Genomic DNA, 13,943 nt, shown 5'->3' on the forward strand with positions numbered 1-13,943 from the left:
GTATCTGTCTTCCACAAATAAAGAACTCAGAAGATACCAGTAATGCTTGCTGAATGACTAAAAAACATTCAAAGCCAATATAAACATGTCTTTCCCTACTTTTGTCCTATTAGCCTGAAGGTATACTGGGTACTATGCCTCAGAAAAAGTGGATCAGGCTACTGTCAAGAGCAGCTAAACAACAGTTGAAATATAAGAATCATTTTCTAAACAGCACAAACTAGTTTTGAGGAATCACTGAGCCAAGATATAGGTAAGAGAGAACCTAGACAGCCTAGAACTCAAAGCTACTCTGTCTCTTAAGGTATTTGCTAACATGGAAAAAGCCCCTGGATGCCTGAATTACACTTTTAGGAACACCATGGACTGAAGGAGACAAAAATCAAAACCTAAGGCTGAGCTAAAAGTGCAAACCCGCCACCACAGACACCTCAAGCAGGGATTCCAAAGTATTACACTTTCAAGATATGGGTGAAACAAAAGGAAACCACTTCTCACATGGACCTGACACCTGGCTATGTGTTACCTGGATGATCCATGGAACCTCCAGCCTTCAATCTTAATTAAGGTTTGGTAATATTCCTAAAAAACAGGCAACCAGATAGCCTTCCTAGGGGCGGATGCTGCATCCTTTTCCGGTTTATTCCTATGAATAATTTTTCAAATATACTGTCCAGCTCACAGATAACCTGGCAGAGACAGAACACTATAAGCAACAGCAGCAAAAACATGAGGTCTATGAATACAGATATTGAAATTTTAGACAAAGTATCACACCATTCCTACAATGAAGAGCTAATTATTTATTTCAAAGTGTGGTTTGGCATTGAGACCTGGAGATTTTTTCCTAGGTAAACCTGCATCTTTTTTCGCTGAAGGTGTCAGCCTTATTCAAAGTCCAGGTTAACTGCCAACTATAGAAGACTACACACACCCTCAGGGCCTTTTCAAGGAAAGACTCACCAGAGCAGCACAGACATCACTGTTCCTTAACAGCATTCAGTTTACCTTGGTAAGCAGAGGAATTTTTCATCAGACCTTGACCTGAGGTGTGACTCTCCCATCCATGATGCACCCCATTTGCCTTTTTTGTAACCTTTCTAATATGTCTATTGATGCTACAGTGCAGGAGCCCAAACACTTTTCTATAAAGGGCCAAAGAGTATTTTCACTCTGTGGACGACACTGTCTCTGGCTCTGGAGTTGCGATGTGAAAGCAGCCACAGATGCAAACAAATAGGTGTGGCAGTGTTCCAGTATAACTTTATCTACAAAAATTGGCCACAGTTTGCTGATCCCTGCTAAGTGAGTAACAAAATACAGATTCACTGAAAGGCATCACTGAATTCAGTTGTCATTCATCTTTTATTTTTCAGTCAAACACTTAGAAAGTACAAATTCTAAGAGAATGTAGATTTGATGTTAACAAGGGGCTATTCATTCTGGAAGTTGAGAATCACCAATGCAGAAAGGGTTTTGGTCTTCCAATCTGATGAAGACCACTGTAAAGAGACCTGCTGTAACATTTTCAAGTGTATATTCTATGTCCCAAACTGTGCTAAATACTTTACATGGAAAATGCAATCTCACATTTGAAAACAAACCCCAATGATGTACATACAATTAACCCTCATTTTACAGACAAGGAAACTATGGCTCAGCAAGTTCAGTAGCTTGGCAAGGCTCACATAGCAAATTAGTGGCAGAGCAGACTAAACTCCAGGGCTACAAACATCCAAAGACCATTCCTGTAACTACTACATGAACCAACCAATCCTCCCTGCTGGACAGAAAACTCACCATGTGGAGAAGGTTGGCCCAAGTTCTTATGTCTCCTGATAGTCTTCTTCTCCTTGGGAACTCCTAACAATTATCACTGCCTCACAAACTTTGATCTCTCCTGTACTCCTCTGACTTAGGTATGCCTGGACACTTACTCCCTTCCTTCCCCTTAAGAGGAAGACTTTACTGAAAGATAATACATGGAATTAAAAATTTTAAAACTAGTTCACTATACCCAGTTCTTCTGAGACCACAGGTCCCGGCCCATCCTTACAGGTCTCTGTAGGTTGACTTCTTCCCTTGGCCTTAACCTATTTCCATGAGCCAAAGACACTTCCCTACCTGGGAATTGCCCCTAAGTTCAAAGCCCTAGCAATCAAGTTCTAGAGAAAAAACTCCTTTCACTTGTCTAAGGATCACCTTACATGTCCCCATTTTCTGATCTAGGATTCGTCTTTTCTCTGCATAAAACATTAAACAAACATGTCTAGTCCCTTTTGAGAAGATCCCAAAACCCAGTCATGGTGGTGTGGTCTTATATCCTGTGGCCCCAAAGGGTAACCATATGATGATACAAGAGCCTAACAATACTGGGTGCAGCGAGAGGGTACCTATCTTCTTCCTTAGAGAGACCTACTCTATTTCTCACCCAGAAGCCATTTAGTAGGAATGGGACTGACACCAGCGACAGTGAGCTGGCACCTCACACTGACTCTGTATTAAAAAGGCTTCAGCGAAGCAGCATGCCCCAGTCCTGGTCCATCCTTCAGGATGTCGGATGCCCCCACAGTTGCCCTTCCCTTGTTTTGCTGTGACTATCCCACTGTAAGGCCACTCTCATTACAGCCACTGCTATTCTTCTCTTCCAGGAAGAAGTGACTACCCTGGACAAAGAAGAGATGAAACACATTGCCCTTCAAATATGAAGTCAAAATAATTCTTTAATAATTAAAAGATCACTTCCGGGCTTTAAAAAGTCTTTAAATCTTAAATGTAATGTTGAAATGGAGAAATAGTTATAGCAGCCTCACATAAATTATTTGAATTAATAAACATATCACAGTATTAAGAAGGCAAGGTAAACAAATAGCTTAAGTATTTTATTTGTTTGCAACTAAGCTTATTAACACTATATAATGAAAATGTACAAAGAATAATGTTGTTGTTTTGGTTAGATTTAAGTCAAAGACATTCATTAATAAGGAATCTTCGAATGTGAATATTCCAGAAATTTTTCTAAGCCATATATATGATCAGGACAACTGTCTCTGAATATTACCTTACTTTGGAAGGTACTGGCATATGTTTGAATTAAACTCAAGTTTTGTTTTGTTTTTCCCCAAAATAAGCCTTAATTAAAAAAACTAGTCTATATTCAAACTAAAACAATTTTAATAGAACTTTCCTTTCCAGAAACAATAATAAAGGAAACAAGGCATTTTGTAAAATGTGGTCCTGAACAAGTCACAGTAAAAAATAAATGTATACTTAACTTCCACCTCCTCAAAACAGAGGCTACTTTCTGTTCCTCAGCCTTGGAAATAAGGTGAAGAACAGTCTGTAAGCAACTTTGGGCAGGGGTTGCCAAAACAAAGCTTAAGCAGTTGAACATGGACATCTCTTAAAAAGAATTTGGGGGAACCTGACCAAAGGATCCAAATTCTATTTTTAATAATTGATACAAAGGTGAAGTGGCTCCTCCCAAGCAGCAGTGCCTCTGGGGCCTGTCCCAGCCCGTGCCCACCTTTGTTATGCTCCCCATCAAACCCTGATGCTCTTGTTCCAAAGGAGACTTTTTCCTTCTGAGAGGTTCAGTGTCCAGGGAGCTCCCGTGTGAATGAGGTGAGCACAGACTCCACGTGGGTTTTTAAGGCTTGGAGTCAAAGTAATGTTCTAACACGGCGAGGCAGAATCAGATGTCAAGTGGCCTGTCTCCAGTTTGTTCTATTCCTCACCACACATTTGTAGACTTAGGACCACAGACCTTTGCTATATCATCATAATCACATCTAATGTCCATCCTAACTTATGATTCATATTCTGTGCCTGGAAACAGTCCCTGTATTTAACAATAATACCTACACATAAAACAATCCACTGTTACAACTTATATGGTCACAAAACATTAATGATCTTCTGTAGACCAAGCAAATGTTTTTAACCATAATTGTCGTGCATCAAATTCACAGCCAGAATCCCCAAGATCAAAAAAATTTGCACAATACAAATAATAACTTAAAATACACATACACACATATACACACACTCTCACACACACTTCTTACAGAACTGTGCTTGGGGAAACTCCATTTGTTGAGTGCCACTGAGGGCATATTTTTGCTAAACTGCTGCTCCAGGTGTTTTTGTTTGAAAAATCTATCACAGTAGGGCACAGCTGTTTATTCGATGAGCAGAAAAGAAAGATATGCTTGTGGCAACCAGAAAGTTTTAAGGTCTTTCAAGTTGTATAAAATGGACCTGCAGAAACATTTAAGTGTTCTCAGGATGAAAAGTTGGAGCTGAAATGTGATATCAAACCAGTTGCAAAAAGTGTACAGCAGCCATCTCTTGAGGTCAAACCTGGTACCCAGATATGCAAGAAAGCTTCAGGACACATCTATAAATTAGGAATAAAAAATAAAAGAGTTAAGAATACTAAAAATATAGGATCATGCATTTTTAATATTAACTAATGGTGAATATGATAAACAGTATGGAGGATATGAATCACCATTCAAGAGGTCCTAAATTTGCAAGAATTTAAGAGAAGATAATTCTTAAGAACTTACATATATAGCTGTTTATAATTTACGTTTTGAGCAACCAGTAGTGACAAAATCTTTACAATTAAGAAATTCTGACCACACACTTGATAAGCTACCTTAAGGACTCAATTTTCATAAATTAACAGCTGAAAGTATCTTTCTGAGGGAAAAATCAGATAATAAATTGGCACTGAAGTCAGACTACCTGGGTTTTAATCCTGGCTGAACCACTAGCAATATGAGCCTGGACAAATTATTTAACTTCTTTAAATACTCTTACCTTTAAAATGGGACAAGTAGCAGTTTCTCCCTCACAGGGGAATTATGGATTAAACAAACTTTGGGAGGATTTAAATGGTTCAGCACAGTGCTGGACATACAAGTATTCTTTAAATGTCATCTATTATTTTACTTCATAGGGGCTTTTGGCTCCTAAGAGACAAGGTACCCAGTGTCAAAACCTTGGCTCTTGAAAGTTGAAAAAGTCAACGAAAGACTTGGCAATACTTACAGCTTGTTGGCCTTGTCCCATATCGTCGCATAATCTGATCATGTGTGAATTTCACAAAAGATTCATATTGTTCTGTGAGGGGAAAGACAGTATATACTATCCCCAGAAACTCTCCCACAGTTTTTCAAGAATCAAGGGTCAGAATCACATATAGCTTCCCATTTAACATTACCCACTCTTAGGCCCTCCTTATAATGGTCACTCTGAGATCTATTCCTTTTTCTCAGGTCCCAGAGCCAAATCCCTAGCTCCTAGGTTTGGTCACTGATCATCTCTAACATTTTCCTAATAATCTCACCCCTGCCATAATTTCATCTCCTGCTAATGGCTCCCCAAGACAGGCAGCTAGGCATACTACTACAAGTCAGCAAATCTTAGTGTATCTCCTATAGGACATGAAGCTTGAAGCTCTTTTCTGCACTTTATCTTTGCTATAAATTTCAACATACACATTGAGTGATAGAGGTGGAATGGCTAGAAAGCTAAGAGAAAATGCCACAGTACCTAACTACAGACAGTTCCACAGAAGTTACCTTCTGAAGGGGAAACTCAGTAGAAAGACAGAAGGCAGTCTGACATCCATGAACAAAGAAGTCCAAACAATTTTGGAGTGGGGGCGGAAGATGGGAATGACATACTACAGCTTCTTCTTATAATACACACCATTAGTGTATTAAAGGATCAAAGAGGTTCTGCTATAAAGAAATTCATTTAACACTCTGTTAAGTCAACAGTTCTCAATTTAAAGCTGACCTACTGACATTCTGTAATGTAGGCCTAGTGGTGAGAAAACAATACTGTTACGGGAAGAAGCTGTTGCCTAAAAACCTCTCTGATCACATCATCCTCTCTCACTAAACAGGTACTACTTTCTATTCTTGATTTAGATACCTTCCTTTTACAAAAGGCTTTACTTGTTGCCATCACTAATCACTCTGTTCTAGCCTGAGCAGTGCTTTCCAGACATTAAAGTACCTCTAAATCACAAGACGCCCGACTTCCACATCCACAGAGACTCCCACCAGAACTCTGAATCTGTCGACTATACTCTTTCCAACCACCTGATGGGAGGTTAGCATGATCCCCACCCACGTCTACTCACCAGCTATTCCAAATAACCTTCTCAATGCCTTTATTCATATGGAAGATTCTTGAAAGAAAAGCTTGGATTGTTTCGAAAATGCAAATGAAAGTCCTTCCATACAATGTATAAATAAAATGCTTAGAATCCAAAAGAGAGTAATTAAGGAGAGTAACTTAATACTTAAAATTCATTGAACTCTCTGGTATTAAGTTTTATGCTTTTTCTAAGTTACCATTTACTTAGCCGGGATTAATCCTTACTGAATCCTAATAACAATGGTCATAGCCACTGCGTCAGCCTACCTGCTAGTTTAGTATTGAGGATTTGCTCATATTCCTCCCGAATTTTATCTTCATAGTCTTTTAAGAGACGCTCACATATTATTCCAACTTGTCGGAGCGTAAAGGTGGGCTGGTCCTTTTTCATCCAGGAGGAACCTGGCCAAAAGACAAATCTAGTTTACATAACACATTCCAGCTGTAGGGTTCTGAATTGGTAACTAAACAAAGGGTCCTAGAATATAAAAATTGTTTTAAAAAATAGTAATTTCCACTACTTGACAACACATGAAATAGTTTCACAAAATTCTGTTTCTGACATCCGTTCTACAAGGCAAATCTAGTAGGAAGAAAGTGTGTTCAAGTGTGCTAGCTTATCTGCACACAGAAAAATGGTTCTGATGCCATTAATAATCTGAGCCCATACAGAATGCTCACCTGGTAAAGAACAAAAAGGTTAAAGCTGATAGAAAGACTGGATTAGAGAAAACAGATTCACAGTGTAAGAGCTGGGGTTCCCTGGTAGCTCAGCTGGTAAAGAATCCGCCCACAATGCAGGAGCCCTGGTTTGATTCCTGGGTTGGGAAGATCCCCTGGAGAAGGGATAGGCTACCCACTCCAGTATTCTTGGGCTTCCCTGGTGGCTCAGCTGGTAAAGAATCCGCCTGTAATGTGGGAAACCTGGGTTCGATCCCTGGGTTGGGAAGATTCCCCAAGGAGGGCATGGCAACCCACTCCAGTATTTCTGTCTGGAGAACCCCCACAGTCCAAGGGGTTGCAATGAGTTGTACATGCCTGAGCAACTAAGCACAGCATAGCACACGTAAGAGCTACCCTGATCCTTGGAGATCATCTACACCTATGTTTAATCATGGTGGTACATCATAATTATCTGTAGAATAAACAACAACAAAAAAGATACATATTGATTTAATTCTGGGGTAAAAGGGCTTGGGGACTGTTTAAGTTACACAGGTGATTCTGATAAGAAAGAGCTGACCTGCCCGATATAAAAAACTGTTAAGTCACTGACGTATGAAGGAAAGAGACAATTAGGCACTAAAAATCTCATCCTTGATCCCTTTTAAAACTAGGTTGAGGAAAATGAAATGTTCCTAAGATTGCAGCTGGAAAGCAAAATTTCCACTGGGATGCCAGATGGAAATTGGCTTCCTGACCATGATAAAAGGAGCAGCCCTGTCCCAGTTCTGAATTTTCCTCAAAGCTCAGCCTGAAATCTGTTTCTTGAGCCCTCTTGGTCTATAAACCAGTTAAATTATTTATAATTGTTTCTCTACTCATAATATTCTATTACATCAAAATTATATTACTAAAATCCCAAGAGAATATTAAGGAGACTTGCTAGTTACAATCACTGAAAGATCTATCACTCATGTATGTACAATTAATTGGAAAGGGTGTTGTCTGAGAGCCAAGACCTCTGGGTTAGAAGACAATTGAAATAAAAATTATTTCATGTGAAATTCACATAAAATGAACCATTTTAAAACTGAACAATTCAGTGGCATTTAGTATAGTCATATGGAGAAGGCAATGGCACCCCACTCCAGTACTCTTGCCTGGAAAATCCCATGGACGGAGGAGCCTGGAAGGCTGCAGTTCATGGGGTCGCACAGAGTCGGATACGACTGAAGCGACTTAGCAGTAGCAGCAGCAGTATAGTCATAATGTACAACCACCACCTCTAATTTCAAAATATTTCCATCACTCCAAGTAACACCACTTACCCATTAAGCAATTTGTCCCCACTCCCCCTACCTCCTGGCTAACATTAATCTGTGTTCTATAAGGAGACTAATTTTAATCAAGGCAATTTAAAACTCTACGAACTGTTAAAAGGAGAATATTCTGTGAGGAAATATACTCCTCTACTGTTAAAGTAGGCAGAGTTCACTACCAGAGGTGATGTTTGAGCCCCGGCCTGTTGACTACTTGCAGGGACTCATGGCTGAACTATGTGACCATGAAGGTTCCCTCCAACCCTGAGATGCTATTTTTGAGCACATCCTCTCTGACCACCTGTCGATGTTATAGAGCAATGCTGTCACACAACGTTCTCCAATAACGGAAATGTTCTATAGTGTTGTCTAATACAACAGTCACAGGTGGCTGTTAAGTATTTGAAATATGGCTACCGCAGTTGAGAAACTAAAATTTTATTAAATGTTAAGTAATTTAAAATTAAACAGCTACATGTGGCTACTGGCTATGGTACTAGATGCTGCAGTTACAAAGGGTACTCTTGAACTGGGTGGAAGGAAGGTCAATCCAATCAATCTAAGGTCTTTTGTAATTTCATGACTATGGTTTTAAAAGTATTTATAAGCAGTAATATAATGTATACACTTTACCAATTTTATTACTTAGATGAAATCAATTCTGGCTTAGGAAACCATTTTAATTACCAATTACAAAGTCTTGAATGGATTATGCACACTAAAACATGCTTACCTGGAGAACTAGGTGCTGTGAGTGTTGAGGAGTGAGGCTGACTTTCCGAAGTACAAGCTTCACTCTGATTAAGAACAACTTCTAAATGTCTCCACCTCTGATAACGACTATATTCTTGTTTTATGTTCTGAAAAATTTGCTCTAATAAAAAAGAAACACACTTGAGCATGCACTTTATTGTTACTTCTTCACGCTTCCTGTCCCTTTTTCCATGTTATACATATTAACAAGAAAAATGTTTATACCAGATACAGCACTCCTCTTATAACCCCCGAAGTGCTTCCTCTTATTGCCACTGTTTCAATAATTACATAGCGTAGCAGCTATTTTGGCATAAACCACCCAGATATTAATAGTTCACTTTGCTTCTTTTCTTGTGACAATGATGACCAGATCTGCCGTTTGCTGTAGGATTAACTAGGACAACTTACAGCAACAAATAAACAAACAAAGCCATGCTTCACCTAATAAAGAGCTATTTTTGATCTCTGTTGAGTTGCACAATTTCACAAACCAGGGAATTAAGAGTCTCTTACTACCCAAGGGCTTCTAACAATGAAACTCTTATACTGTTTGGAATTTAAGATCTCTGGGGAAGGGGACAGTAGAAATCATTAGGTTCACAGCTTGGACATTGACCAAGAGAAGATCTGACATTATTGCTTGGAATGGGTGGTCAGAGCTTAGCAATAAATTTTCTGATCCTATAAGAGGCAGTATTTGGTAGGATTCAGATTACTATTCTGTGTCAAGGTAATAAATCAATTTGCTAATGCTATTAAAGGGAGTCCAAAACACACAAATCACTAACCACCCTGAAGGCCTCTCCCAGAGACAATACAGAATCTGAAAGGATGTGGTTTTCAAGTTTTCTGGTGTGTGTGTTTTTTATATATTTTTTTTTGCGGGGGGGGTGGGGTGGGGTGAGTAAAACATATATTCACTTTCCACATAACAGAGCTTCCTCATAAAAAATGAAAACCAGGAAGCTGTATCACTCCCCTACTTACATTATTCTTATACTTGCTATAACCATATATTTTTTAAAACAGGTGTAATTGCCAATAATGCCATTGCTTCCTTACTACCTATGTGACTATGACCCTGGGAAATCATTCAGGATTAGTTGCCTAGTACTTCAAAACGAATGTTAAATGTCTACCCAAAAAGTTGTGAGCATCTACACCAAAGACATTAATAATGCCATAAGAAGTGATGATACAGTCTGACACGAGCTCAATGTAGCGCCACACACAGCTCAACTCCAGAATTCTCAGCCTGAACACCAGAAAAATGTAGGATTAGCAACCCTTTCCTTTCACAGTGCTATGAAGTTCATGTTTTAGATCCCTGAATTTATGAAGTCTCTGCTTCATCTTCAAAATGTATTATTCTCCAAGCACATACTTGCCAGAATCAATACAAGGATGTAAGGAACTGCAAAGACTTGAAACAAGAAAGGACAAGTATGAGGACAACGCTCATGAGAACAGAAGGTCTTTGATAAACTAACCGCCTCCTGTACAACAAAGTGAACAAACGGAAAGACACAACATTAAGGCTGGCAGAAGGACTGGCAAGTCCAAGAGTCCAAACACGGTTTGCACAGGATAAAACGAAGTAGCTGTGATTTTCTTCCCAAGAAGGCCACATAAAACAGTAAAACACATTAAAAAAAAAACTTAACAGTGGATAATAATTTAAATTCTTGCCTCCCAGTATTATTTGAGATTGTGCTTCTAGGTTATACCAAACTAAACCCATCTTCAAAATTCTACAATAGCTTCTGGTTGCTACAGACCAAATTCAAACTCTTGAATATGGTATCCCTTGCCTTCAAGACTTGGCCCCAAATTACTTTTCCAGTTCCATTTCCCACTACAACACTGTTGCCTTAAACTACCCTTTCTTTAACCTCTGGGTTTTCTGGCCTTTGCTCTAGCACTTTTCCTTTGCTTGATCTGAAGATGTCTCTCCCACTAACATTACTCAAGACTCAGCTAAAATGTTATTTCTTTCTGGAAGTTATTCTCCAACCCTAAAGTCATGATCAATTATTAACTGTTTTACATCTAAACTCAATCCATGTTTACAAACATCTCCTGGAGGTCAGCAAGCCCCTTCCGTGGCTGGTATCCACCTAGTTTCCTTAAATACAAAAGGCTTAATTTTATAGGCTCCTTCCACAAAAAGTGCTATAATATATACTGCCCCTCTTTTTAACTTCAGTAAGAACAGTTTCTTGACTATTTCTTAGAGAACTTTTGAGTTAAATAGGATATTTTAAAATGAAGTCACTGATTTTAAAATTCACTCTTCTATTAGTTGGCTTTATTCCTCTTGCATAGCAACTAATATTTTCTCCCCCATTCTTCCATTTTAATCCATAAGGCATCTTCCACTTAAGCCAAAGCAACAAATCATATTGGTTCTTTCATGCCAGAATCATATTCTAATAAGCATTAAGAAACATAACTGATCAATCTTTACAAATGAATATTTTAAATAAAATACTTTCACATAAAATGACCAAGAAATCCATGCAAAAATTTTATGATTGAAAAAACCCCCAACGACCCTAGTATAGACTGCCATATTTAGGCTTCCAAATACATTCAGCAATTACTTACTAAGCATTTGCTATATTGTAAACTACACAGAATTAATCTAGATTGTAGTACTGGAAGAAATAAAAAATTTGCATAAAATCCATCAAGATAGGTGAGGCAAGTATTAATTCTATTTTGCAGAAGAGCGATCCAGAAAGATTATGTGACTAACCTTGGGTATCTTTAGCAGTGTAAGAAAAATCTCTCTCTTCAAGAGGGTATCTATGTCCCCTGCTTTTGCAAACATTATTTCATTCAGTACACAAGGCTTTGCAACATTAAGTAATCAGACAACTAAAATAGAATAGAGTTCCTTATGGGGCAGGGTTAGTCAGGTAAGGATGGAAGACTTGAAGAAATAATTGTATTTATTAGCAAACAGGTGAAAACATCATGTTGGAAGTCCAGGATAAGGCACAGCCAAGTGGGGCTGGGGGAAAAAAAGCAAAGGCATAGTTTGGGGAAAAAATGTATAAAAGACTGACTAGGCAAGAAATGGCTACAGCAGATAAACCCTTTAAATGCCAAGGTAAGAGGAGAGGTGAGGTGAACACGAGTAAGGACACAGTGCCTAGGAGAGCCTGGCTGGCTACCGCTGGGATCTTGGTGTGAGAGGATGAGGGCCTCAAATCTGCATTGTGGATATGCACTATGCAGAGTGGGGAGGAAATAATGGCTAAAGACACTGGTAACTGAAAGGGGTAAGCAAAGAGATTTTAAGGCAACCTCAAGGTTTTGCTAACGCTTGAGGAATAGAAAAACACACAAAGAAATGAGTTGCCAAAGTCCAGTTGTGAGCCACCCCCCCTCCATTTCCGGGAGTCCTTTAAAACTGCTAAATATTCATTCTGATGCACCTTTCCCTCTATTCTTGCGCTGTGGTTAGGAGCCGAGTTTTTTTCTTTCGTTTTTAACTTTATTGTCACACCAGTTCTCGTCTTTCCCTAGCCTGTGTGGAAGGCCTTATTGAAGGAGAATCTCTGTTACGGATAATTGAATTTCTGCTTCCGGAGCTTCTGTATGTTGAAGGATTCTCAAATTCTAGCTAACGATCTACCGATTTCAAGCCATATATGGTGCAAGACAATAGCCATACAATAAAAGAACATGGCCAGTCTCTTAGAAACAGGTTGAAATCGGATTCCACGACTTCTGAGGGCGGCCCGAGATCACCAAAGACTTCTGGAAATCAGGTCTCCCTACAAGACCCAGCACAGTGCTGCATAGCACGTTCTCAGGCCCCTTCCCAGTAACCCGCCCCCAACCCCCGCACCCTCAAGGCCAGGTTCGTGAGTAGAATCCAATTTTCCATGGCCCACTGGATCTGCAGGGCGGCTCAGTACAGGGGAGGGCAGCGGGGAAAGGAGAGGCTCTGAGGTCTGGGAGGGCCCCGAGCGGCCGGGGCTATTTCCATCTTGCTCCCGCTGCCCACCCCTCTAGGCTCCCCAGCTTCAGGAAAACCGAAAACCGACTCTGTGGCCCTACTACCCCTCCCGGATGTCTTCCATCCCCGGAAGCGACAAGGCCCAGCGGCACCCCTGTTCCCTTTTCTCAGGGCAAAGAAGGGGTCTGCAAGTGAACTAGCTTAGCGTTCATGATCTTCTCCCACCCCCACTCCACCCCCACCCCCCCCCCCCCCAAATGCCTGGGCCTGGCTTCTTGCCAAGCCCGCAGCGTTGGTTACCCGGAGTTGGAAGGCGCCGGTCGCTGCCGGGCGGGGCGGGCTGCTGCAGAGTCGGCGGTGGGATCTGCGTCTGAAGCAGCGGTGGCGGTTCGGCGTCCGGGGGCCTGAGGCCCGGAGTGGGGCCGGACAGAGGGGCGCAGCGCCGTCGCTTCGGAGAGCCAGGGCTCAGCAGCGCCGCCTCGAACTCCATGGGCCGCTTCAATGTCGCCCCGCACGCCATGCCGCTGAAAGACCAGGGACCAGGAGCCGACGCGGTTGTAAGTGAGGCCCAACCTCCCGCTCCTCAGCGGAGCTCGCAAGCCAAGCCGGCGCCAATGGCGCCTCCAGCACCCGGCAGCAGCGCTGGCCCCGCCTCCTGTGACGTCATGGGCCTGCGCCACCACCCAGCGGAGGGGGGGAAGCCGGAAGAGGGCCGCTCTGGGAGGCCCGTCAGCCACGTTCTGGCCCGCGGCGCCCCCTACTGAGGAAATGGAACGATCTGGGCGGAGAGTTTGGTCACCAAGCAACCTCGGGAAGGCCCCCACCTCCGCCTCTACCGCTCCCAGGGTCCCATCCTCCCCCAACCTTCCAGAGCCAAAGCGCCGGGGTGGCCCCTTAGGTTTTCGCACCTGCGCGAATGGGAATTGGGGGAAGGGAGAGCCTGGAGGGGGCCTGTCCAGAAGGTATGGGGGTCTGTGTCTTCCGGTCCGGTTACCTCATTCCATCCAAGCCGCTCCAGACCCAGTGATAAGAGAGACGGTTATACTAAAAGTTCTACA

At 41.4% G+C, this 13,943-nt stretch overlaps 1 protein-coding gene across 1 annotated transcript; it reads right to left on the reverse strand.

The window, feature by feature from the left end:
• Nucleotides 1-1,346: 1,346 nt before the first annotated feature.
• Nucleotides 1,347-13,512, reverse strand: AKIRIN1 (akirin 1). Its single transcript, NM_001101236.1, has 5 exons — nucleotides 13,186-13,512; nucleotides 8,893-9,033; nucleotides 6,445-6,579; nucleotides 5,059-5,130; nucleotides 1,347-4,399 (listed from the first exon to the last, which is right to left on the reverse strand). Exons 1-5 carry the CDS (start codon nucleotides 13,403-13,405, stop codon nucleotides 4,389-4,391), a joined length of 579 nt encoding a protein of 192 aa, NP_001094706.1. The 5' UTR covers nucleotides 13,406-13,512; the 3' UTR covers nucleotides 1,347-4,388.
• Nucleotides 13,513-13,943: the final 431 nt, after the last annotated feature.

The sequence above is a fragment of the Bos taurus genome, chromosome 3 (genome assembly GCF_002263795.3).
Source record: "Bos taurus isolate L1 Dominette 01449 registration number 42190680 breed Hereford chromosome 3, ARS-UCD2.0, whole genome shotgun sequence".
NCBI lineage: Eukaryota > Metazoa > Chordata > Mammalia > Artiodactyla > Bovidae > Bos > Bos taurus.